The sequence below is a fragment of the Amblyomma mixtum genome, chromosome 2 (genome assembly GCF_055824585.1).
Source record: "Amblyomma mixtum isolate Tamu chromosome 2, ASM5582458v1, whole genome shotgun sequence".
Classification (NCBI taxonomy): Eukaryota; Metazoa; Arthropoda; class Arachnida; order Ixodida; family Ixodidae; genus Amblyomma; species Amblyomma mixtum.
The window spans coordinates 184,162,829-184,190,637 of record NC_143013.1 but is presented as its reverse complement, the minus strand read 5'-3'; the positions used below and the strand labels follow the sequence as shown (position 1 = coordinate 184,190,637).

At 44.9% G+C, this 27,809-nt stretch overlaps 1 protein-coding gene across 1 annotated transcript; it reads right to left on the bottom strand.

The window, feature by feature from the left end:
* Positions 1-782: 782 nt before the first annotated feature.
* LOC149361790 (monocarboxylate transporter 12-like) lies at positions 783-27,529 on the bottom strand. The gene is made up of 7 exons (XM_089569587.1): positions 27,475-27,529; positions 23,515-23,634; positions 13,228-13,422; positions 12,215-12,358; positions 6,927-7,257; positions 2,798-3,324; positions 783-1,305 (listed from the first exon to the last, which is right to left on the bottom strand). Exons 2-7 carry the CDS (start codon positions 23,615-23,617, stop codon positions 1,148-1,150), a joined length of 1,458 nt encoding a protein of 485 aa, XP_089425713.1. The 5' UTR covers positions 23,618-23,634; positions 27,475-27,529; the 3' UTR covers positions 783-1,147.
* Between the last annotated feature and the right edge of the window lie 280 nt (positions 27,530-27,809).

Below are 27,809 nucleotides of genomic sequence, written 5' to 3'. Positions count from 1 at the left end.
GCACGCTTGTTCTATTCTAACCAAGGTCGGCTCAAATAGAGCAGATTGGTTTACCGACTCCTTAGACCATTGCGTTTAGACACAGCATTGATTACGTTGAAAGATTTTTCTATGTAAATGAGCTTGTTACAAGGCATTAAAGGGTTGCTATTAGAGCCATTTCATCGCAAAACACTTCACAAAGACAAGAGAGAACATCTACTGAACAGTACTGTAGTGAGCAGGTCATGTTCATAGACACAACATGGGTTGCTTACAAGTTTGGCTCACTTCACACATAACCCTTTGGCTATTGTGCATTATCAACGGTTTTCAGACCGTATAGAGAGAAAATATAGACTGCGAAGAGAAATGGCATTTGGTGAGCAGAATTCTTAGACATTACATTTGTTTGGGGTAATTTTCTGACTCGATCAGAAGAATAGAGATATTCGCATCGGCTGTAGCGGCGACGAAACGAAACAACTTATTCCACGGGTGGCGCCACCTATTATGGCGGCCGTCTAGATTCGGCAAAGGAGTGGGTTTGCGCAAGGTTTGAAGACGCTTTTTCTGAAAAATCTTCAAATGTAGTGCAGTGTCGGCCAGACCAAGCTTTTTACGATCATGGAGAAAGAAGTACTTGTATTAGGGCGTGTTGGTTCATAACTTTTCAGGAGGACACAGGGGCGCAATAAAAGACACGGGCATAGAAGTAGACAGGGACGAGCGCTCGTCCCTGTCTACTTCTATGTCCGTGTCTTTTATTGCGCCCCTGTGTCCTCCTGATAGCATAAAGAAAGAAACTCAAAAACCGCCTTCAAATCTCTAGCAAACCCCCCTCCCCTTCTTTGCCGAATCTCCACAGCCGAGAAAGGTGCAGTAGCTCAGAGAGCGGTGTTTAGTTTGTCGTCACCGCAGAAAATGCGAGTATCCCACTTATTCACGCATGTATGCCAAACCAATGCGGTATAAAAACATTTTGCTCACCAAATGCCATTTCTGCGTGAAATGTGAGCTCCATAATTCACTGCTGTAGCAGAGAGAATCATTCCAAGGAGCGAGTTTCATTGCATAACACGCTGTATTGAGTATGCGCTCTTCAGAAGTGTTGTGTGGTGGTTACACAGGAGCCAGACTTAAAAAAAAATAATTAAAAATACCACACTTATAGGTTAACGTTAACTTCACGTTTTTCACTCTGTGGGCTTTGCTTTACTCTGCCGCACATGTCATGCATTGCGAACAGGACAGCGGCTGCCAGGCTGACCGCTCCGAGCATCCGGTAGTATCCGTCGTAGGAGCCTCCATTGTCACGAAATTTACCTGCGAGTGCGCCGAACAAGAAAATGGCACCATGGCTGAAACAGAGGTGCGCGATTTTAACACTTCTAACTTTAATGTTTTGGTAGACCGTTCGAGAGCTGGATTCCCCATACTGCCTGGAAAAATGACACCAATGTTTCAACGCCCCGTATATTTGGCATGCTTGAAACTCTACCCCTTATCCCGTGCGCATGGTTGGCATGTTCACTAGCACCGACTTCTTCATGTTTGCCCTTTGGCAACATGACATCTGGCTTCCGTGGATCGCTGCACTGCTACGTTAGTAAACGTGCTTGTGGAGCAAGGATATAATATTGCGATGACTTTGGCACTAATGTGAAAAAAAAAATTGTCAGTGGCGCTACCGACACAACTTACTCCAACGAGTGTTACGTTTGACGCCGAGAAATTTAATGCGTATACGAGAAATTCAGCCGTTCGAAGCTCTGTGGCTCTTGAAGAGTGGGGCTTGTAAATGGTAAGCACAGGCGGTTCTATTTGATACTTAATTTGGCGCACCAAAAAAAAAAATAAAGAGAATAATATTGCCACTACGACTAGTAGAAAAACTCATCCATAATACTGCAGAAGCATGCATCGTTTTTTGTCAACCCTTCGCTCACCATCTTGTGAATCGCAAAGCATAAAAACAGCGTTATCAATTTCTTCCTCATCGGGATGTTTTGTACCATGGGGAGCATGTCTCCAAAATAAGACAGCGGCCGTCAAGGCATAAAGTTTTGTAATGGAATGGTGGCTCCAGACCGCTTTTATCAAAGGTGAAACTTCGACTTGGGTTCTCTAGCGGGGCTATGCAGGGCGTCTGATCTTTAAATGTTGTTCTCTTGCGGTGTTCATTAAAAAGAGATAAAACGAGCTAAATAGCTGGTCTGTTAAATAATGTTCGGTAATTAAATTTCTCAATGTTACAGATTACTTCCCTGTTAACATTGAGAAGCTTTGAGATGGTTATTTGTATCGCCGCTACAATGGAAGAATTTGTGGCAAGCACACGGGCGAATCCTTAACCTCGTGGCCACAGAGAGCGCAAGCCATGCCCACGAACGCGGGTCACACAGCGCGCGTTTCTTACGTGCTTTGTAACTGCATCTCGGAGGCAACGGCGAGTGGGCAGACAACACGTGACAAGCGCACCGCTACGGGATGCGTGCTCATAGGAGCGGCCTAGATGAGCAGCTTAACTTTAATGGCAGAAAGTGAACTACTCAATATTAGTTAAATAGGTAACTGGCCAAATAGTTACTTGTCTCAGCTGTTTTCTGTTCGACATGAGCAGAAACAATACTCTGCCGAAGAAACTGGTCTTCTAACTCCGTATTTTGCACAACTGATAACAATCTTATGCGAAGCACCCTCTAGAATTCAGGTGATCTTTAGCAGACCGCACAATTCCATGCCAACGTCGGAAGCTGTGCGTCCTGGAGAATATTGCACGTGGAAGTAGAAAAAAACCAAGCGCTTTTGCACTCACCAACTATCATGGGGCTCAGCAGAGACACCGGCACCATGACGACACCAACAATTCCGGAGGCTGCCGCCGTTCTCTCGACGCCAAGGTACTCGGCGAGAAGCACGTACCTTATGCACAAAATGTATCCGTGCGACACTCCGACCACAGTGGCGAGCGCAAACACGCCTGTAAAATTGGTCACATGTGGCATCCCCATCATGGTGGCACACATGGCGAGGAAGCATAGGATGTAGAGAGGGTGGCGGGTGCCTGACATGCAGTCGGCCAGCAGCGGTACCACGACGCGGCCGGCGAGCTGGCCGACCGAAGCGAATGTGATCAGGTGCTTGGCTGTTGCCAGCGTCATGCCTTTGTCTGTGCCATAGTCGACGATGGTGGTGGAGAACTCGACGATCGTGTAGTCGCCGACAACGATGGCCCCCAGGAGGACGTAGAAAGCCGGCATGCGGAATAACTGCAGGACGTGCATGAGGGAACTGCTGTCCTGCCCACTCGCTTCATTAGCGTGAGGAGGTTTCGTCGTCGTTCTGGGCTTTCATAAAAAATGAAATGAGAGCGCAAGGAACATAAGTTCAGTCATATAGAAATTGGATAGAAAAACGAATTATCGAAAAGCGCTTTCTTTATCTAAGAACGGAAGTGTTACCGAAACTGCTAGCTTTGATTGCATGAACGCAATAGCGCCCAATAAGAATAAGAGAAAGAACTAGAAGACCAACGGCCGAATTATTATTCATGGATTATTAATTATCATGCTTGGATCCAAATTCGCTGCTTAGCCGCATTTAGAAGAAAACGTTTTCGTGGGCGAAATAATAGCTGGGTAGAGAAAATGGCCGTGAAGAGTTGTGCGGAGCCTTCGTTTTATAGTGGATTGCAGCGCGCGGTGCAAAGTGATACCATTTCTGAGCAAGCAACTCTGTAATTCTGAATCCCCCCCCCCCCCCCCTTCCACTTTCCTCACTCTCCGTCGTGCGAAGAATGAGTCCCTGGAAACAATATTTGGTTTACTTAAACCTACCAAGACATATTGAAGTAGAAATGGTATAGCGCATACAGAGACACGGACAAGAGAGACGAAACACACACACAAGCGCTAAAATAGCGCTTGTGTGTGTGTTTCGTCTCTCTTGTCCGTGTCTTTGTTTGCGCTATAACATTTCTAAATCAAGATGAACTACCAACTCGCCCACCAGGAAGTTTTAACGACCAAGACATAGCTAGTCTGTGCAGTTGCGAAAAAATTAGCGTTGAAGTTAAACGCCTATGTTAGTTTCAGCTGCTTTCTTATAGGCTGGTTCTCTTCTTAGTTTAGAAACCACCTGGCTGAAATATAAGCAAAACGCAATTGAGAACAAAATCAAGCCATCTCAGAAACTGAAGTTAATTATCATAATCCTTAAGTAACAAATCTAGCATATTTCCGCCCCTCGGAGATAAACATAGTTTTGCGGCTATTTCTTTCGCGCAAAGCTGGTAGGAAACTCAGCCGGCGTTGAAGTAGCTCAGTAGTTTCAAAGCGATTCGTGGAACGATCGCTCGAGTGGCCCTCTGAGAGCACGAGTTGCTGCAGCCGTGAGCTTTGTACCGGCCGCTTTACAGCAAGGAGCAGTGTGATCGAATTAAACGTCCTTTTCTAGCGAAGCACTCGCAGACACAACCCCGCAATCATCAGCCTCAATATACCCACTGCAATGCAAAAACATGTGCCATATTAGTGTAATTAACCCAGTCTTGTGCCAGCGGCGGCCACCCTATCCCCGAAACTTCTTAATATTATCCGCCCGGCTAACTTTCTGTCGCCCCCTTCTACGCTCGTATTCTCTCGGAATGTAATCAATTACTATTAAGGACCATCGAATATCTCGCCTTCGCATTACGTTCTTTGCCTACGCCTATTTATTCCTCTTGATTGCAACTGGGATATAATTTGCACTCGCCTCTAGTCGATGTTTTTTACCACCTGGGTTCGCTCTGTGCTCTTCCTGTCTCAACGTTAACCTATTGGTTCTCTTCTCATGGCTCGCTGCATGGTTCTCAGTTTAAGTTGAACCTTTTCGTTGTCCTCCAGCTTTTTGCCCCATAGCTTTTTGCCCCATAGGCTGGCAAGATACAGCTGGCATAAATTTTTCTCTTGGGGTATAGTTGTAAACAGGCGTACACGATCTGAGAGAACCTGAGAAATGCGCTCCATGCTAATCTTATTCTTCTACTTTTTTTCGCTAACGTGATTCGGATCGGCGGTCACTACCTGCCCTAAGTAGACTTATTCCCTTGCCCCTTACAGCACCTCAATGCTGCTCCGTTCCGAGGGTGTTGAACCTTACTTTTATTTTGTGCATTTTAGTTATTTGACCCAGCGTTCTGCTCTGCCTTGTTGAACTTGCTTTGCATTTCAACTCCTGAGTGACTGAGCATGGCCATTTCATAAGCGAATGTAAGATTACGAATGTATAGAGGGTGAGTTTTTTCGTTATTATCTGTTTTTATTAAAAAAAAACTGCGAGAGGTATGTTGCTGCGGTCTGTTGAGCTGGTTTGTAAAAAAGGCATTATGTTCATGATACAATTGGACGAGTATTTAATTTATATGACTAATAAACTTTTATACTTTGAATGTAGGCACAAGGTCGTATTACGAAAGTGATGGCTGTCAACACCGAATGCGAGCATTTTACGTTTTCGTACTCGGCACTGTGGTTATAAATACTGAACGCCAGAAATATGCATTTGAAAATTTTTTGAGTTCATTTTTCCTCCTTACTTAATTATAAACTGGCGTGGCTGCGCGTGGCATCATCGCGGCAATCAAGTAAACTTCTTTTAAAGCATCAAAACCACCAACTGTGCCTGTATTCAATGCCGAATTAGACTGAGACACGCGATTTTATAAATACGCGATGTTAGAAAGGCAACTGAACGAGCTGTAAAACGCGTATTGTGACTTTAGATATTTCGAACTTCATTGCCGATTACATAAGGCGATCATTTTTGCTATGTATTCTTTGCGCGTTTAATTATAAATGAGATTTCTTAATTAAATTTAGATAAATCATAACTTTTTATTCATCCATATAAGTTATATAATGTCCAGCTTGCTGAATAATCCAACTCAGCAGACCGCGTCGACGTACCACCGACAGTTTTCAAATTAAAAATCACCCTGTATAAAGAAGTTTAGACGAGGCCGCATTGCGGTTTGTTAATGACCGCCACAACCGCTTTCTGTGCTTTGAGCCAGTCAATGAACTCTAGCGATGACCAGCAGTCGTAGGAATCAGGTGAGAGCGCGGGCAGCGATGCGGTTTCGCCCTGCTGGCGGTGTGTCCCTGACTGCGTCAAAGGCCAGTGCTCGTTCTAAAGTACTTCTCCGCTACGAGGGATAATTGCCCGAGAGGCTCATCAAAAAGCTAATGTTGCCGGTCTCAAGAAGAGATCTGCTGGAGAAGTAATTAAAGGGGATCCTAGTTAACGCTTTAACTTGTTACATTCTTTCCAGTGTCAAGAAAGTGAACAGCTTCTCTGTCATTATTTATATTTTTGTTGCCACGTACACTCTGTAATGTTTTTTTTTTGTTAAGAAAGGCGGACTGAAATTATGAGCCACGTATGGTGGACACTGCAGCTGACAAGCCAACGACGGAGGTGAATCAATGGACACTCACAACACAATATGTGTTCACAGAAAATTAGATGTGCTTTCGGTGAAATTTTGTAGTGCACAGTGGGCACATTCTCAGCTCCCCTGCTACAGAGGAAGAGCTCCATCTCGAAAAATATTCTAGCACGAAGTTACCCTACCTCCGTCAATAAATTTGCTACCGGCGTGCCTTACGATGAAGTTGCAAAGAACGTTGCTGAGTACCTTTACGTGATCTGCGTTCTTTAGAAACTAGCTGTCCAAACCAAGGAGATTTAGCTTTGAGGGGTTGGCATGTTATAAAACCAAGGTTCGATGTGAGTTTCCGCAATATATTGATGTAAGATAGGCGCCGCTAGCGCGAGGCAGGGCTACTTAGATGTCGTTACTACCTTTGTCTCGCACTGAAATCAATCCAGCTGATTTTGGAGAAGTATCCGCCGCGTGGTAGCGCAGCAGTGTAAAACGTGCGACAACTTTGCTTCACTACCTTTTCACGTCGGTCATGGCAGCATAGCAAACTGGACCGGGACCGCCGTTGTGCAGGTAGTTTGCGTTCGTTCTTTTCCTACAGAGTGTGACCAGATATTCGTTCCTGGCCAGCATCACAATTGCAGTCGTGTTCATGAGAATGCCTCCGTAGATCAGCAGGGCTCCGTCGAGAGCATACGTGTCCACGAGACGGGCCAGCACAAACTGGCTGACGATAGCCGATAAAGCATAGGCGATGAAGATGAACGACGTTGCCACTGTCTGGTATTTGACGAAGTGCTGCAATGTGTAGATTGCGGACGACGTTATGAAGATTCCGTGGCCCAGGCCTGCGCAAAAAGAGCGCGCATATCATTTTACATGGGTCTTTTCAAATTCCATCAAAATATTTCTAACCAGGCTCTATGACAATTATTTTCATACAATTTCTGTTCTAAGCCGTCGGTACATAGGATTATCGTTTTGTTTCTCACGCTTAAAGAAACCAGGTTTCACTCGAAATAATGTAACTTAGTGCAATTCATTTAGCGATTTTTTTAGATTATTAAAACAGTTTGAAACGCAGGGGAACGGTAGAGGTGAAGATGGAGGAAAAACGGAAAAGGCACCTGTGTTCTGTGCGTTGTCAGTGCAAGTAAAATAACTCCAAGTGGTCGAAATTAGCCAGGAGCCTTCCATTACGGCGTCCTTATAGCCGTTACCGCTTTGTGGCGTTCCGTTTCATAAATTAGACTTCAATTGAGTGCGACCGAAAGCGTCAGGCTTTCCGATCGACTACCGCCCAGCTCACCCGCTGCTACGCAGATGCTGAGCTGCGTTCTTCGGAGAGAAGTTTCGCCGAAATAAACAGTTCTCTAGTTTGACGCCAGTCTGCCTGCCTGCTTCTGGACTGCCTGCCGCCACCGCTACGTGACATCTGGTGGAGGTGCCAGGCGAGTGCGTATGTTCAGCATTGTCACTGCTGTGCATCACCCTGGCGAGACAATAATTTGGTCTCCCTACAAATCAAGACTTTCTCCATCTTCGCTCCTCCACTGAGGAGGGAACAGTCTGCTCCGGTGTCGAGCAAAGCGATAACTTTGCTGTTGTTAAAAGTCACTGCAAAGTAAGCGCTTCTTGCCCTGGCATTTAGCATTGGTGTGCGACTAGGGCTACTGCTCTGTCTCTTGTAAGAATGACGAGATGGTTGGGTCATCTAGAGTTCTGTGCACGGCGTTAGTCCTCGTATAGTACTCGTATAGAGCTCATTATATTGAATGCCTCATCATGGGTGGCCTCCCGTAGAAGTTTGGCTGCAATGGAAACCGCGCAGACGCCAGATGACCCCAACGGGGGCCTCGATGAGCAGCTCCTCTTCTACTTCGCGTGGGTACTTGTCGGGTTCTGGCCGCTGTGCGTTGTAGGAAAGGCCAATTCTTCAATATGCTCAGTGCAGGAGGTCACGCCTAGGTTCGCCGCAATGAAAGCACAGGGGCCTCCGATGGTGAGTAGTACTCCAACCTTCGGGCTTCCTTAGCGCGACCCATAAACATTGGTTTGCGGATGAGCAGCAGTGGCTTTGAAAGGGGGTCGTAAAGCTCCCGGCTTGGACAAACGGGGTGCCTTTGTCTGTGGAGAATAGCGGCTTAGTCCTTGGCCTCAGCCTCGGGATCACCGTTTGAAGGGCGCCTAAAGCGTGCTGGACTTCTTCAAGAGCCAAGTCCCTTAGCGACGCGACATGAGGGTGCAGAAAAGCGGCAGGAAGGTGGTGACGCCCCCTCAGTCGCTCTCAAGGATTACGTCTCGAAGATTTTCATAGTTGGTGTTGAAGCCGTCTATCTGTCAATCGTACTGGGGAGCTTTCATGTCCACGGTCGTCTTGAAAGTGGTCGCCTCGTCTGGGAACTTCCCGAGGGTGTTCGGCGGGTTGCGTAAGAGCTTGGCAACAAGTTTCACATCACACCCATCACCAAGGAGCGGATTTTTCTGTTGCCATTTCTGGGTCAGCTGGAGGGAAGAGGCTTGTCATTTCACCCACGTACGAGTATACAGTGACAAGCCCGTTCAGGTGACCTTTCCTGGATTGCAGAGATACCTCTGTTTCGTCCCTGTTGGCAACGCTCGTGAACGTTTCCACAAGTTGCCTCTCGAGTGCGCCTCACGTAAGCGCAAGGGTCTCGTTATTTTCATATTATACCCGTGCTGGCCCTTGGGGCGCGAAGAAGGCATGCCCAATTTGGCTCAATTTGGTTACTCATATTTTCGCCTCTTTATGAGGACGTCCTTGGAAGTATGAAGGCTAGCGGTGCAGTCTGGCTGGTAGACTTAATCTTCAAACACATGGCAGGCTCAAGGTTCAGCACCTACACCAACTGTCACGTAGTGCAGACGGCAGGCAACCCCGAGTCGTGAACTCTCTGCCCGATCTCCACTCCTCACTACGGGGCACGGAAATGAGCGCGTGATACCAGCACTGCTACGTGGTGCGCTCGTAGGCGTGGCTAAATCTCTTTCTTACCACGCGGTGTTGTTTCTGCGTCTGCGCTGTCCCACAGATCCTTGCGCTGTAGTGCCAATGAGAATGATAATTTCCAAATTAAAAAAAATGCGATGAATATTTGTAATCGTAGGCTACAAGCCTTGAAAAATGAAGAGCTTAACAGCAATCTTAAAAAGTTACCTCCTTAATATTATGAGAGAAGCCATAGAAACCAAGGAGCACAGGGGATTTTTTAATTTATTTATTTTTTGTGCTGTTGATCAAGTAAGAATATTACTGAATATGTTGTCGCTTAAAGCTAATTGATTATAAAAGCAGAAGAAAAAACAACCACATGCCACTGGTGGGATCCGAACCCACGACCTCCTAATTACGCGTCCGGTGCTCTACCTCTGAGCTACGGCGACTTTTTTTTTTCTTTATTAGTCTGAGCTACGGCGACGGCTGTCAAACCTTCTGCTTTCGGGGGTATATATGTTTGCAAATAACCTAACCTTGGGAGTGTTCATCAGCGCCACCCACGTTCGTAAGCGGCCGACGTGGAACGTCCTGAGTTACCGCTGGTGTGACGTAGAACGCCATCGAACGGCGAGGGTGGAAGCTGTGTGACAACCCTCTTATGCTTCCTATGGCGTCAAGGCTGCCAGAACCGAGGCCCTCGCTAAGCAATTAAGCAAACAAGGGAAGGGGAATGAGGGGCTCGAGCCCCTCATCCCCTTCCCTTGTTTACTTAACTCCTTAATATTAGTTTCGCAGCCAGTTAGCACGCTCCTCTTAGCTATAATGTGAAGCACAGCACCACTGGCAATGCATGGTTGAAAACAGCGCCCTTCTAACTCAAAAATCGTATTTAAAAAGAAACTGCCGGTAGTATTAGGTTAAACATCCGCTATAAAAGTTCATTAAAGTTTTCACCAGTGAACACAGCAATAACCACACCGCATTTCAGATAATTTATCGTTTGGCTTAATCATGCTGCCAGCTTTCACAGAGCACACCTTTATATTTCTGCCATACCGCCTCATTCTTTTCACGTATTTCTGATATAATATGTGATAGATATCTTTTTCGCCCGTGTAAAATTACTCTTTATTCCGCTTTCAAGTGCTCTAAAGCAGCGTTCATCGGCTTACGTTTCTGGACTGAAGCAAAACACTTGAACAGTGCATGTTTCTTCTTTATTACGTTTCGTAATTTATTTTCTCTGGAAAGCTTACGTGTTTTTCTGGACGTATGGACTTACGATGAAAAAACTGGAAGTATATGGATGTCAAGAGCGAAACGTGTGTTTCGTAGCTATTGTCAGGGTTGTTCGCACTTCCCCCTTTTTTCTATGACTCTTAGGATGAACCATGAAATTTTTCCAAAGGTAACTGGTTCACATCTTTAGATATCGAAACATGACCCATGCATCTGTCTGTGTGGCAGCGCTTTTTTTTGATGACTAAAAAGAGCGGCAGATGATCAGCGATATGCAAGAGAATGACCTTGTAATTGATTTGAGATAAATATGGCAGCAGTGCTATCACAAATACGACTATGTGCGCTTATATACAAGGTGTTTCATCTCAGTCTTTACACAATTTTATAAAATCGGCTTTTTAAGTTCTAAGGGCGCTTTTCTCGGCATAGCATTTTCAGCGCTGTACTACATCAGAATACAGGTAAGACGTGCTAACAGCAGCCTGGTTAACTAATATCGAAAAGTTAACTTTTTAACTATTACATTTAGGCTCGTTAATAATTAAGCTTTGCGTAACAAACCTTAATTGTTATACATATCAGCTTTTAGAATTTCGAAAACGCAGTTACCCTCGGCGCTGTGGCCCTACAAACTTTCGCAATTTCGACGAGTTACGTGCACTGGAGAGGTTGCTTTGCCTGCAAACTTCTCGAAAGAGAATGTATTTTGGAGGGATGTAGCCAGATTTTGTTGGGCCACAGCGCCGAGGACAACAACTAAGTTTTCGAAATTCCTAAAACATCAAGATATGGATCATGCTTACTCTCGCCTACACGCATCTCAATAAGTAAAAGCCCTGATAGTAAAACTTAAAAAGTGAACTATTCACATTAGTTAATCAGCCGGCTAATTATAACCTCTTAGCTATACTCTGATGCACTACATGGCTGACAGTGCTATGCCAAAAAGCGCTCTTCTAACTTGAAAAGCTTATTGCTCAGGTGAAACGCCTTGTAAAATCACCTGGTAACACCTGGAAAAGTCAGGTGAAACACCTTGTATAAGGCTGGTGCATGCGTGTGACTGCAGCCTTGTAGCGACGTCTTAATGAACCGCAGATGTGCTTAACAATTTATGCCTATGTGGGAGTAAAAAGAGAGTAATGTGTCATCTTGTGCGTTCCCTTTTATAACAGAGAGTGCCAATAGAGAACAGCTTGCTTCCTTCTTACTTCTTGTTTAGGGTATACATTAAAGAGATTTAGAGCGAGACGGGTGCCATAGGTGCGGCGCAGTAGGTTAAGGAAGCAAACCTGTTGCCTGGTTGCTTTACGCAAAGAAGGTAGGACTGAACAGCGCACAAAGGACGAGGACACAGAGAAGATGCGACAAGACACGAGCGCTGTGTCACATCTGAAGGGGCTCGATGTACTAGAAATGAGCAGCGCTCGTGTGTGGTCGCATCTTCTCTGTGTCCTCGTCCTTTGTGCGCTGCGCAGTCCTGCCATGCACCAACTAGCTCAACTCTCCGTACCGCAAAGAAGGTACATGTGGGCTATTTTACTCTACCATAGATATAATGCTCTGCTCAAACAAAAAAGCATAAACGCATACAAAAGCCATACCATGCATCACGCCGAAAGTCAAGGTCATCCACAAAATGCTTGGAGCGAAGGCCGATAAAACGAACCCTGCAGAGACGACCACAGTGCTGAGCAGAACCACGTAGTATGTCTTGATGCGCCTTTGAAGGACGTGGACGCCGAGCCCTGCGAGCAGTCGGACAATGCGTGTTATGGAAAGCGTGATCTGAAGCTCCCTCATGTTGAGTTGGGTGAGAGGCTTTCTTTGGCATTCATTAATTCATTTCATTCATTTCATTTATTTTACCCTCAGGGCTTTCGCATTACAGAGGGGGTGGGACAGTGAAGAAAACAATACATAGATCAAAAACAGGGCTATATATACGAACAATATTGAAAGATCCTAGAGACATAGGACGAAAACAGTACAAGCAGTAGGACAGTTCGGTTCATGTAAAAAGAGCACATTAGCAAAACCATTAAAAATCTTCCAGTGCTTTCGCCCTCCTTCGACGCGAACACGTGGAAAAATTATATGCTTCCCTGTTCTCCCAGACTCCAACCCTCACCCACTCCAGCATAAGAATGATCGCGCCTGGCCGATATCCCCACGTCGACAGGATTGCCCGGCACGGCTCCTCTTTAGCGATCGTCGGCTCTGCAGTCAATCTCGACATTGTTCTGAATGTGCAGTAGATCTGCTCTTAATCACCAACACATGGTCTAAGCTTATTATATGGCGCGGACATGCTCTAAACTAGCCATCGTAGGAACTGATATTTTTGAAGCATGACACGCGTACCCACCGTGTCCTTTAGCTCAACAAGGGCCAGTTCCGTGCAGGACACCCTGGCAGATAACAAGTCGTTCTAAAGTGCCCCATCTATTTTATAGTCGAGCGTGGTCGAGACCTACAAGTCACCGAAAGATTTTGCGCCTAACGCGACCCGTGAAACTCAGCTGCTACGTATGTTTAAATAGAAATCCTGGAAACACCCGCAGACATGCACCTAGATACTCACCGTAGCGAGGGCTAAACTCTCAGTTTCACATACCCGAGAGGAGACTGAGCATGGAGCCGATACTTTTTGGCCAGGACGCCTCTTCCCTCGTCACTCCGAACTTTTCCATGAAAAGCACGAACAGAAGACCGAACCAGGACCAAGGCATCGCTATCAGAAAGGCGGCAGCGGCCATCAACACAGCCACGCTCCAACAGCGGTCCACAGGTTTGCCTCCGCTATTCCGGCCTGCGTTTCGTTCGTTGAAATGCGAGCAGAAATGACTGGCATCTTTTTAAGCCGGATATCACGCATAACGCTTCCTATAAGTACGCGCGTATATACTAAAATGATGAATCCGTCAGAAAAGTTTCGTGATGCACAATCGAAACTCTCTGCGGTATTTGTAAAGAAGTTTTAAGTACATAATCCACAGAAATACAACCTAAGACACACTGAGTTTATCGTTACTTCATGGCTCGCCAGTGAGATAATATATATATATATATATATATATATATATATATATATATATATATATATATATATATATATATATATATATATATATATACAGACAATTCCGTTTTTATGTGCGGGAATTTAAAAAATTCCTGTGAGCAAACTAGTGGCCTAATCGAGGGCAAACTTCGCTCACGGGGTAGCATATTATGGTCTACGTTATTTGAGATGTAATTAAACGTCGGTACTTGCCTGCATTTCCTGAAATTAAGAAGAAACTGCTGTCAACTGCGAGAAAAGCTGTCGCAGACGAGAGCTATACGCGAGCCGAGCAGCTGGTTTGACGCGTTTGCCTCGCCTTCCGGCAGATGGCGTGCCCTGTCAAACCAGCTGTTCGGCTCGCGTATAGCTCTCGTCTGCGAAAGCTTTTCTCGCAGTTGACAGCAGTTTCTTTTTAATTTCAGGAAATGCAGGCAAGTACCGACGTTTAATTACATCTCAAATAACGTAGACCATAATATGCTACCCCGTGAGCGAAATTTGCTCTCGATTAGGCAGTAGTTTGCTCACAGGAATTTTTTAAATTCCCGCACATAAAAACGGAATTCTCTGTATAAAACAGTGTGTAACTTCCAAGGTGCGCTTAGGGCGCTCCAAGGTAAAGCAGTAATAAGCAGGCGGAGAAAAAGCCCCTCAAAGATTATTCAAGCTGTGCAGACGCTATTGTAGAAAGCAAATTATAGGAGCAACATCTGCTCGATTGTGACAGAAATATAAAAGATCTGGTTGTAGGAATAGACAACAAAACTATGACATCGTTGGGGCAAGGCGCACCTGACTGTTCGCACTCTTTGAGAGCGGCAACTCGTAAGGCGAAGTTCGGAGGAAAGACGTAGTAGTTTTTGTAGACCAAAAGTCTTTGCCGCGAGCGTGGTTTACGGAGGCACGTGCGGTTTCTCCGTATCCGCGTGTATGTTGTATGAAAAAGGGGCGCTACAGCTCGTATTCGAAGGGAGACGAATAACTGAAGAAAGGGCAACGTTAGCCAAAGCCATAAGAAAATCCTGACACTCTTGCTGAAGAAAGGCGGATAGAAGCCACGACCTTTTTTATGACCAATGACTCAACCGGAAAAAAGTGGCGGTTCTTACGAAGTCAAGAATCCTGGTCTTCGATGCGGCCGTCAGCATGTCGCTATGAGTGGGACATACTGTATATCTCGTTTGTACCATACTAAAAAGTCGCAGTATACACCAGCCTACTGAGACCGGTATGCATTCTATTTCCCAAATTTTTTGTAGGCGTACAGAATAAATTTGTAGGCATACAAAGGTGAAATGTGAGAGATATATTTTTAACAGCACTGATAGTTTTAGCTGAGCACCATGTCTAATATATTGGACACCAGGACTCCAGCCGCATTTTTTCACACAGTGCGCATGCCGTATATTACTTGAGATATAGCTGTGAAACATGTATGGCTATGTATGGAAGTCACCATTGAGTTTGTTATACTCAGATTAGCTTAGACTCCTGGTTTGGTGAAAATGGGATGAAGTGAAATTTTCAAGGACCGGTGGGCCAAATTTCGGGGGTGGCTCACAAAAATTTGGAGGTCACCATTGAGAAACCGTCGTCATAGCTGGTTTCGTCCGTGCATTTATCCTCAAGTCTTACACTGAAGTTTGGATCGACAATAATGCCGTCGTCGCTATCCGATAGGCCATTGTCCGACTTGTCTTGTGCAATTCTTTGAAAAAGTGCTTCGGCAGTCTCATCAGACACACGAGCCCTGCCAACTAGAAAAAAAAAACACATGATTTCGTCCCGAGCCCTTCAATACCAGCAGTATTTGTTTACTGCTATCACCAAAGCCAACTCAAAAGCATGGTCAAAATAACTGGTTTGAGTCCCAGCGTCCAACGTATTGGACGCGCGAAATCAAATAGAAAGCAGAGAAAAGCAAAGGCGTGTAGAGTTAAAATTGTGATATCTGCTTGTTTCCTATTCCATTTTTGATTTTTGTTCGTATGAGACCAAATTAATGCCCTGAGAATTGGAAAAAATTAGGGGTGTGCGAATATACGAAATTTTCGAATATCGAATCGAATATCCTCATATTCGATTCGTTAAACGAATCAAATAGTGGAAATTGAAAATTATTCGACACTGTTCGAATATCGCCGCATATTTTTGAATAATTTTCGAATACTTTTTGAATAACTGGCACGAAAGAACGCCTCGGTTACCTTCGACAATTCTCTCGAAGGCAGCGTCAGCTCCGAGCAAGCAGAGCTTGCTGCCTCAATAGACCTACGCGAGAAGCAGAGATCTCCATTTTAGGGAGCCTACAGGCTTCAGCGTGGCCGCGACACGGTCCATTCGTATGGAAACATTCATAAAGCCGACCTTAAAGGTTGGACATATCTTCAATTGCGGAGGAAACTTCTCATAGTCGTGTCATAGTTCACGCCTCTAACCTGCCGAGAAGTGGCGCTACATGTTTATTCCCTGAATATTTCATTAACTTACCTGATCAATAATTGAGGTTAAGTTTATTATGCGAGCGGCACATGGCATGAGAGTTGCATGAACGTTGTCAGCTCATACTCATGCACCTCTGCACTATATACCTCCGGTCGCCTAGCGCCACCTAGAGGGGAACACGTGAGCTAAGTGAAAAAAAATGGCTGTGGCTTAGCTTGGTTAAGCCCGGTAACTACGAAAGCAATATCCGTAGCTAAGCCATGGTTCAGCTGGTAGTGTAGCTGGTGGTGGTGCTTGTGGTTATGCTTGTGGTGATACATCGGTTATACAATCTAATCCAATCCAATCCATCTGATCCGACCCAATCCAATCCAATATGCTAATATGGTAGCTACCGGCCTCGCTACGCGACGGGCTGAAAGTGCAACTAGTATTGCTTTCGCAATAAAAGAATGAAAGCAACGAAACTCACTGAAAGAAAGAGGACGATGAGGAGATCGCGCGCTCGGCGATAACTAGTTAGAAGAGTCGATAGCAGGGGAAGCGTCTCGGATTACGCGGACGCAAGTCGGACGAAAGCGTCGCTCAGCCATTCGTAATGTCTGATATATTGCATCATGCAATCTAGTTCACTAAATAAACTCGTTGCAATGTAATTGTTGTAGATAAAAACAACCAGCAACTGAATGTGCCTAGAGATCAGTGGATCAGCCCCCTAGAAGAGATCAGCGTTTGACCTTTTCCCGTCACATCTATTACTCCACGAGTTATAGCGCCCTACCGCAGCGCCGCCGCTACCGCTCCGCTCTTGCATGGCTCCGCTGCTCCTGACAGCACGTCAAAAGTAAAACGGAACAATACGGGTCTGTTTTCGCTTGCTGCTTTCTGCGCGCCGATCGACGCCGCTGCTCCGACGCCTCTTGCTGCCTCGTCATGAATGAAGGTTAAATAGCGACTGCGACCTGCCCAAAGAAATTCAGTGGTGTTTGGGATTTTTACGAACGTATAGAGGGAGGCTCGTCCACGTGCGTTTTGTGCGGAGCGGTTCTCAAAACGCCAGCCAGCACAACGACGCCTTTGATCAACCACCTCAGACGGCATCCAGGAGCCCGCAAAGAATACGAGAGCGGAGCATCTGCTGCTCAGCAGCGTTCTACATCACAGACAAGTAAGGCAAGCGCTAGATCGTTTTTCAAGCCACTGCTGAGCCCTCAGAGCCCCCGCGCCAAGGCACTTCGGAGACATTGCTACTTCCATTGTAAGTGGCCTGCATAGCTACTGTATTGCCGAAGAGCCAGGGTTTCAAGACCTGATGCGGTACACGATGCCCGAATACATAGACTCCTGTCGCACGACATTCTCGAAGACCGTCGTGCCTGAAATGTACAACGCTGTCAAACGCTCCGTCCTTGTGAAGCTCCACAGCGTCATCAGCACCTATGTAGGCTCTGTCGCCATCAGAACTGACGGCTGTATGTCGCGAGCAGGGGATAGTTACGTGTCTGTGACGTGCCACGTGTTGAGTGACGACTTCGGGCCTCACAGTTTTGTTCTTCCGTGCCGTCACCTGTGTGCAAACCATACTGCAGAGAACCTGCGTTGTTTACTCACGGACATTTTGAAAGAGTGGGACATACCTGAGGACCTTCCTTGCTATGTATGACTGACAATGCTCGGAACTTTGTGACCGCAATTCAGCCAACGTCCTGGGTGCACGTTGCTTGTTTCGCGCGCACTCTGCAAGTTTGTGTTCAGGACGGGAAGAAAGAAAGCAACGGATTCGCAAGCGTGTGTGGAAACGCACGGGCTATCGTTGGGCCCTACAAACGAAGCAGAGCGCAAGAACAAGACTGCAAGAAATACAAAGGAGAATTCGCATAGAGGAGCCACTGGAGGTGATACAAGATGAGCCTACAAGATGCAATAGTGAATACGCTATGCTAGCGCGCTTGCAGAAGCTGAAGTCAGCTGTGGCGGTAGACTTGGCAGAAATAGATTCTGTTGGCAACCTGAGCCCTCTTGAATGGCGTCAAGTAGCAGCGTTCGTGTCAGTGCTGCAATCGGCTGAAGAAGCCACTGCCACTGTTTGTTCCGAGTTCCACCCAACATTGTCTCTTGTTATTCCCCTTGTGTACTGCATTCAGGTGCTGCTTTCTAAAGAGGCTAGAGGAGCTGAGGAGCTAGAGTTTTCATAGAACGTCCTGAGGTCTGTGAAAGCAAGATTTCAAGGTATGAGCACACAGATGCCCCATGCTGTTGCCACTCTGCTTGACCCTCGTTTCAAGGATGTCTTCAGCGACCAGCAAGAAAAGGGGCACATGCGGTCCCTCTTGTATTCAGTACTTTAGGAACAGGAAGAGTCAGGGCTGTTACAGTTCGACTCACAAGAAACTTCTGCACAGGAGCAGATGGATTGTAGAGAAGAACAGTCATCCATTTGGGGAATTTTTAATACTTTGGTATCATCATAACACAAAGAGAACCCATTTTCTTTGATGCAAGAAATGTCCGAATACTTTCAGTCCCCAGTGTTGCCTCGTGATAGCAGTCCATTTCAGTGGCGGCAAACAGAACGAAAAATCAAGTATGGATCTCTTGCAACGATGGCCAGAAAGTAATTTGCCATTCCGGCTACTCAGGTGGCAAGCCAGCGACTCTTCTCGACTTGCTCCAACACAGTAACTTATCGGCTGGAATCACTTTCATCGGACAGTGTGGAGCACATTGTTTTCGTCCACGACAACTCAGTGCAGTCGGAGCTTCCGTAACATTTAACAACAGACCTGCTGTGCAATTTCAGAGTCCAGAACCATTTGTTGGTTAATATCGGTAGTTACGTTATGAGGCCCAAGACTGCCTTTATTTTCTTCACATAGTTAAAGCACTCTTTTTATGTACAGTGCTGCCATTGGAACATGCCCAGTCTTTCATTAACCCAGTTAAGTTCTTCTAAAATGCGCTTTGTTTCACTGCATCTGCACTACTTCTAATGTTCCACGTTTTGGGATATCAAATTTTATATTTTTAAATAGGCGTTTCCAATAATTGTTGTGGCAAGGTTCATTCCTAGTGATTAAAGGCTGAAGTAATAACTGCAGATTAATCTACACTTGTATCTACATTTTCTGTGGGATTCCGCCGCAATGTTAGTGCCTTAATCTAGTCAAGCATTTCAAAAATTTTCATGGCTAGTCTGAGAAAGTCTTCTCTGAGTTGGTGTGATGTTGGACTGATGTCATGTTGACAGTACTCAATTTCTAGTTGTGCGTTTTAGTAGTGCCAGGTTGTACTCCTAGCCAAAATGCAGCTAGTATCTTTATTAACCCCTGCCAACTCCACTTGACTTTACTGAGCGCTATTTTCTTTTGCTTATGGCTGTGTGCAATCTTTTTTTTTTAGAGATTTAGACTTGATCTCACCTGTAGTCAAGATTGACGCAGTTGTGTATTGTTGTGTACTATATATGCCACTGCATTTTGAATAAAATTAAATTTCAGGCACTTTTTCATGTTTTGCCGCCGCGGTGGCTCAGTGGCTATGGTGCTCGGCTGCTGGCCCGAAAGACGTGGGTTCGATCCCGGCCGCGGCGGTTGAATTTCTTTGGAGGAGAAATTCGAGGCCCGTGTACTGTGCGATGTCAGTGCACGTTAAAGAACCCCAGGTGGTCGAAATTTCCGGAGCCCTCCACTACGGCGTCTCTCATAGCCTCAGTCGCTTTGGGACGTTAAACCCCATAAACCAAAACCACTTTTTCATGTTTTGTAATCAACGTACAAATGATATGAACAAAATTTGCAGAGTATTCGAACTCCAGCGTCAAGACTATGAAAACAAGCTTGTCACTACCCCTTCTGTCACAACGTAGGAAAATATACCGTCTTTGCCTGTTCCATAAGATTTATTATGACAATCCCATTCTTAATTAAGAATAAAATGATATTACCACCCTGTTACATTTCACATCGTATTGACCATCGTCATAAGGTTGGTATTCCTTCATGCCAAACCAACCATTATCACAATTCATTCATCCCAAGTACGCCAGTAAGCTGGAATCACCTTCCCGGATCTATCGTCGAAATTTCTGATAATTCTGCGTTTAAATCTGCTTTAACCAGCCTCCTGCTGTCATAAGCTCAAGAATCCTTAACACTGTCATCTTTTTTGTATCTTTGTTTACGGTTATTCCACTTGTTCGATATGCGCGTATTTTAGTGCCTTTTGAACGCGATTTCTCTTGTTTTTGTTTTTCTTGTACGCTGTTGTTTTTTGTTGTTGTTTTATTCTGCGATATGCGCTGTTAATTTGTTATATGTTTTGAGCAACCTGTTTGTTCGTTTTTCTGTGAGCTTCATTTATGTCTAAAAAATTCATGTGTATTTACAGCTGTATTTTTCGTTTCACTTTCGTTTGTAACCCATTCCCCTCTGTAATGCCCTCTGGCCCTGAGGGTAATGAAATAAATAAATAAATAAATATATTCGATTCGCTGCTTTCACTATTTGATTCGTACTCGATTCGCTTTTTAGCTAAATTATTTGTATTCCATTCGATAGCAACAGTGTAATATTCGTGTTCGATTCGGTTTGGAAAAAGTACTATTCTCACAACCCTAGCAAAAATGCCAGAAACAATACTTAGTTCTAGCAGGTGGCCTAGAACGCCGTGCCACTGAACTTTGCCATTGTCGAAGCGTTTTGGCGTGAAAGTGAATAATTTAATTTCAAAAACGAAGCACAGATGGCACCACCAGTTGTCCAATGTATTGGACAACCGGATTTCATGAAGATGAATGCTTTGATGTACGAGTACTGACTTAATAACCAATGTCCAATATATTGGACAAATTTCCATAGTCGGGGCTCAGGAGGCTTGGACTTGCACAAAAACTGCGGCTTCATGGGGACGGGGAGAGGTTGCCTTAAAGATACACTGTCGTGACCACTCTAGAAGAACAGCTGTTGCTGCTATCTTCAGTCTACGCGCGCCGGCTTTCGCGGAATTTGGATGGCGGCGAGAACTGATAACTTGGAGGGAGTTCGGAGCACCCTGGGTAAGTGGTATACACGATAATGGAGTGGCGGTCAAACGTGATTGTGTCTCAACACCTCGCGCTTATCAGTTGCATTACACTGCGTGTAATGGCTATATATTTTGCAGCGGTACTGCGACTCAGCGGGGAAGGCATGCAGTGAGCAGATGAGCGCTTTTGAAACAAATTGTTCGCTGTGTTAACGCGGGCTGCCAACCACCAAAAACTAAATAAAGATTGAACACGGCGACTGCGTGGGAATCGAATGCCCGCAGATCCACATGTTGGGCTCACTATACGGAAATATGTATCGCAACGTTAGAGGTAACGATTAGACACCCTGACGATCAGATCTCAATACTGCAGGATCGCGCTTGAGCTAACATGAGCAAGAGCGAATAATGTTGCTGCAACACATTAGCATTTGAAGATAGTTCGTTCCGCGCAGCAAGCGGGCAGTGGTACACTGACGAAGACCACTTTCGGAGCACAGAGAAGAAACACGTCACTGCACTGACCATGAAAAGAAAGGCTAGCGGGATGTTTCGAACATGACAACACAAGTTTCATTTGCTCAAAAAGAAGCTAACGGCTACTTTTATTGAGGAACGGCGTGCTATTTTTAGCGCACCACATGCGATGATGAAGGCTGTTGCTCTCTATTTTCTTTGTTCTAGCCTATGGAAACTGGGAGGTTATCGCCGCTGCCGGAAGGAGTCTCAGTCCGAATCGCAGATTCAATGAAAAAGCTTAGAGCCATCTAAATCGAGACTAAAATTTCCTTAGTATGCCCTAGAAATCAGGCTCATAGCTGTTAACTGTTCATGGGATTTATTATCAGTAATTGGGTTTACCTTGCAAGTTGTGGCATGTAAATTAGAAAGTCGCGTATCGGTCCTCTGCAGGCGTATGATGCCTCCATGAGTAGCCTGGCATAGGTTTTGGGCATTGATTATAGCGAAGGATGTTCGGGTCACCTTTTGACAAGTTAACTCCCTGAGTAGTAGTAAGTTTTGTGACGCTCATGACCTTACAAATCGCCGCCTGGGCGTTGTACCGTTCACGGGATGTCAATGTCCACGGGAGAAAATTAAACTCCCAAACCTAAGCAGCAACCTTCAAGAAATGTGCGTGAGTACAAGCCTAGTGATAAGCATTCGGAAAGAGAATTGGACAGAAGAGCCGCAGACTACAAAGAAAAACTGCTTCGGTTGACGGCAGGCATATTGGTGTGTTTGCTGATTGCGAAGCAAGTCTCGCGCGTGGTTCCCAAGTCCACAGCTCACATGACCCAAATCATAGCGACAGCTTCTTGGCAGTGTTGTCGGCACATTAAACAAACAGCTCATTCCGGCCTTCAAGAGGTGGCAATCACTCTTGACTGAACTCCGTGGTGCAAAGAGCGCTGCAGCTGCGGTCCAAAGTGCAGCTGACAGAGAACGGTACCATTCCAGGCACCCACTCGAGTAAAGATTAGCATATCACTGGTGCTGGCAGAAAGGGTATGTTTATCTCCCGAATATGATCACAGAAAAAAAGAACACAACGAAACTGATAACGAAAGAAGGCGAGATCGACTTTCGATGTGTATTGGATTGTAAATATCGTTGCAAGCATGGCTGTAGTTGCGGCATTTGTGAGACTATGAAAATAATAGCGGAAGCGAGATATTTTGGTTGTTAAATTAGGTACTTCGGGTACTTCGTACGGTACGGTAAGCGTACTTCGTGTTCTTGGGGTGTTCTACAGTGTAGCTGCTTCTTTCCCTCTTCACCTTCGTCCTCCTGCGAAGGGCGCCCGGTTGCTATCCTGCTCCCAACCATCTCCTGTGTGGCTTCTATCAATAAGTGCTATGAAGAACGATCACCCGGTCGCTATTATTCTCCCAACCTTCTTCTTCGCGGCTACCAACAATATGTGCTATGAAAACTTTGAATATAATTCGTTGCTGGCTGAAAATCTGTTATGGTGTCTTTCGGATTTTCGGCGCCTGCTTTACGTAAACTGCATCAGTTTTAAAAATATTTATATTAATGATTGCAAACTTTCACGGCATAAACAACACAGCTGCATAAGAAAATGTTTTGAATAAACATCAGTAGAAAAGCTCTAAAGGCTGTTCAAAGCAAACAGACCCTTCCAGCTTACAGACCCATTTGTTTGTGAACATTCCAAGTTTATACATTAAAATGGGAACTTGTGTAAAAGGTTAAAGTAACTTTGACTTTAGAGGCTTCACAAACGACGTAGTGCTTAGTAAGGTGCTCGAATTCATTTGTTTTTCGCAGCCGCTTGTTGCGTTTATGCAGCTGTTATAAAATGCACATTTATGCGTTCATCGTGAGCCCGTCAGCGATTACCTGGTCCTGTAGGAGATTCCATGTCACGCTGACCACATTTCTTCGGCTCGATTTCAACTGGCAGCTCAGCGGGCTCCTTCGACGTGATGTAATGACTCCCCATATTGGAATCTCTGTCTCCTGTAATTGAGATTGCATGTGGGTCCTAATACGTCGGTGGATAGATGAGCCGAATAATGCATGTGTAAGTCTAACAGCTCATTCTGCTCCTTGCTCCAAGCGAATAGTTAAAAACGCATTTGTTATTCATGACTCCTCAAATCAAGGCTGTGTTATAACGCAACGGCACTGCTAAGAAGCAAAACCATGCGATCGAAATAGGAATTCAGCAGACGCATCCATCCGCGTGCAGTAAATGAAGTTTAAGCAAATTTGAATTTGAAGTTGAAGTGAAGCCAGCACATGATACAATGAAACTTTTAACGACTGAATCGAAATTATGCTTGTATGACATATCCTCCGGTTTATCTGAGTCACTGGAAATGCTCTAGACCCGAGGAGTACAAACACGGCCCGCAGGGCATACCCATTCGCCTGATTTGTTCCGGGCGGCTCGCACCGGGGCACAACCTTCTGAATCCCGTCCGGCCCTGGACCAGCATGACGGGGAGGCCTATCCCCACCCTCACTGGCTTCCTGCTAAGGGTTGCTAAATAAAAGTTTTTCCACCACCATCACGAGGTCTGCTCTCGCGTACGCGCCGCGTCAGGGTGTCATAAATGAAAATATTGTCTAGTTCACCTCATGTTAGACGCAGCCATGTCACATAGCCATTGCTGACGGTAGCAAATTCACGTTCGAAAGCTTAGCACGGTGTTGTTTGGAAAGGAAAAAACATTGTGAAAGAACACGGTGCACAGAAACGGGACAGAAGGAGGGCAGGCGCACACGAGAGGTGTCTAGAAAGTCACCTTTTCTTGTTTTTGTCTTTGTTTCCCTTAGTTGTATTTTATGTCTTTTTCTTCACCTTTTTCCACATTCAAGAAATATACATCGCGTTAATTCGCCTCACACTTATGTAATGCCCTCGCGCCCTTAAGAAGCAAGTAAATGAAATAAAATGAAAAAAAAACAACAAATTACCCGGTGTTCCACAAGGTGGTTTTTTATGTTCGCTGCTCTTCCTCCTGGAAGTGATCTCGTTAATATCTCGCCAGAAGTTAACTTTTTCTTCATACTGACGATATCAGTGTATTTGCAGCTACATTTTATGTTAATGGCACTATTGTAAAGGCAAACGATGTGGAACGAGTGGTATATTAGTGGACGACAATGGCCACTTGAAACTAAATACTAAGAAAAAAAAGAATATTTTTAAACTTAGGGTAAGCAGGTGACCGTAATTGATGAGGTCATGATTAGATCTTCTAAGATTGAAATCATACAAAGTGTTAAAGTTCTTGGTGTGTATAGATTTTTGAAATAAATTGCAATTGGATGATCCCGTAAAGGTTGCGTTGAAGAAACCGAGCAGTGAGATAGGAATATTAAGTCAATACCCGCATCTTTTAACTGATGGACTGAAGTTAATCATGCAGGGTGTTGCACCTAAGACATAAGACAACTTTTAAAAGTAGGTTTAGCGTTGTCAGCACTGCAGTAGATCAGAATCAAGCTAAGGCGTGCTAATTAGCGGGCTGGTTAACTAACACTCAATAGTTAACTGTTGAACTATTACTGTTAGGTTCCTTAATTATTTAGAGGCGTGTAGCCCAACTCAAGTGTCATCTATATCAGTTTTTGGAATTTCGAAAATTCGGTTACCCTCGTCGATATGGCCGAACAAATTTTGGTTATTTCAATAGTAACGTGCACTGGAGAGGTTACTTTGCCTGGAAACTTCTCAAAAGCGCGTGTATTTTGGCGCGATATAGGCAGAATTTGTTTGGGCGCTGCTCCGAGGGTAACCGCATTTTCGAAGTTGTATAACTGATACTGATATTTCTTACGGTGGGCTACACGCCTCTTAATAATTAAGGAGCCTAATAGCAATAGTTGAAAAGTTAACAATTCAATATTAGTTAATGAGCTTGCTAGTTGACACGTATTAACTGTATTCTGATGTCCTACGCCGCTGGCAGTGCTAAGCCGAAAAAGCGCCCTTCTAAATAAAGATGCCCCCTTTTTTTAATCGTGTGAAGTCTTAGGTGATATACCCTGGATATGGATCCCTTTTTGCATCCTTGCCCAGATAACTGATTTCTAGTATGGGACTGAACCATAGAAAGTAACCTAAACAAGCTGCAATAACTGTCTGTTTATGCTACAATAACTGTCAATCCTGTCTTTTTCTTTCTTTGTGCCTTGTCGTTCGCGCGTTTGCAATATGCTTTAAGGTACGAACCACCAACTACCCCGTCCTCCCCTGCTGTATATACTAATAACAGGGATGTGCGGGGTTCGGTCCCCAGCGCCACTGGGAACCCACCAGTGAAGCAATGCGCACAAGCTTTCCCTTGCCTGGTTCTCGGCTTCTTTAGGGTGAAATGCTTTTTAAATAGGTTTTTCACCCCACCTTCAGTAAAAACGAAAAGAAAAGAAAAACCTTCTGCCATGGCGCACTTTAGCAACAGTTCCCCTTGCGCCATAAAAAAGTTCATCATCAGCATCATCATATATACTAGTAACAAAAAAAAGTCGTGCGAATTATTGCTATAGTACCATACTTAGTCTACCTCCCAGCTCTTTAAAGAGTTCAATGAACTCCGAGTTACTGATCTATATCTATGCTGTCACAAGAGCACTATACTAGTAATAAGCGGGAAAATAATATGCTTACCAACATTTCCAGGCTGTACCCAGCCCATTAAGTCCACACCACGAGGTAAACACACTGTTGGGAAATTTCATGCCGCACGAATTATAGTCGCGAAAAGCTTCATGATATGTTACCATGCTTGTTAAATGAATATATAAATCCGGTATCGACGCTGCTAAACTAAGGATTTCTGATTGCATTGCCATATTTATAAGCTTACTAGGCTAATTTCTAGCACTGTGTAGTTATTGTGCACTCGATGTATGCAGTCTGATGAAATGTATCTTCAGTGTGCTATTTTTATCTTGTAATACGTTTTCATTTTTGTTGTGAATTTTGTTTCAAACGTGACCGAGCTACGTCTTAGTGCGTTGTCTCGTCCTGTTCTTCGCTAGTGGCAATGCCTGCTAAGGAAGCCAAGAATACCTCAAGCCGTGCTTGAACAGCTTTCTTGCCTTCATAATCACTGTACAGTGAAGGAAAAAATAACGAAATGGAAGGAATGCATCTCACGAAAGCTCTTCTTGAGTTATTAATGCCACGTATCTCGTACAACTGGAACCGTATTTCAGGATAGGTCACCTACACTGCTATCATTCCCGTTCTCGCAGTGCCTTGGCTAACATTGGATAACTAGGAATGTAGCCAAGATTGCGCAATATTTTATCCAATCTTGTATAACCAGGAAGCACTCATACCTGTTATTCAAACATACTTCTAAGCGCTACCTATGTAATTACTTTCGCCTTGAGGTTAACCAAAGTAATCTAAATCAATGAATAAAATATGTATCGCCACAAAATTACAAGATACTCCTTTCCTAGAAGTTATTCTGGAATGATTTAAAAGCTCAAGCGATCTCAAACGCTGACGTAAACATGGAACCTATTTTCCTGTGGCCAGAGGACTACAACCCATGGCACCATGGGGAACAACTCCCAAAACTCACTCGCGAGATCTTGGTGAAGTAAGAAACATCAGTAGATCGTTACCCTTCCAAACGAAACACATGCCATGCGAGCATGGAAACGTTGTCCGTCGCGCAAAGACAGACACTGACGACACAAAGCTACAAACATTACATTCATGGTCTATCTGCACGGCCAACTTTCACACACTGCCATGCACATTCCAACAACCAGCACGCCTTGGTGGGGGCCGACACATCAAAGCCGCACAGTAAGACATTCGAAAATCCATACCGTTGATACGTCTCGGGGACTGTGGGAGCTCGCTCGCTCCAGCAATGTCGACCGATTCGCGCCTATACTGCCACTACTCTCAACGTGCGCCCACGATGCGTTGGGCGAGGAGTACTAATCCCCTTTCTCAGGAAGATTAGACCCGGGCTTGTAAAATAAATATGTTCTTACTTCCCAAATACTTGAAGACAAAAGCTATGGCATCATTCATTCCAACGCGAACTTGAAAACTTGAGGTCAGAAAAAAGGGCTTGCCAATGCTGTCAGGACAATAACAGATAACAGACCGGAGGCGGTGTTGCACATGGAGCTCCGTTGTTTCTTCTCTGCCAAAC

Bases quoted from the DNA above. Each gene is read 5' to 3' on its own strand.
- LOC149361790 (XM_089569587.1), bottom strand. From the start codon at position 23,617: ATGGGGAGTCATTACATCACGTCGAAGGAGCCCGCTGAGCTGCCAGTT. The intron at 13,423-23,514 runs GTAATCGCTGAC...AACGAAACGCAG, and splicing joins GGAATCTCCTACAGGACCAG to GCCGGAATAGCGGAGGCAAA. The intron at 1,306-2,797 runs GTGAGTGCAAAA...GCGCACTCGCAG, and splicing joins GCTGAGCCCCATGATAGTTG to GTAAATTTCGTGACAATGGA.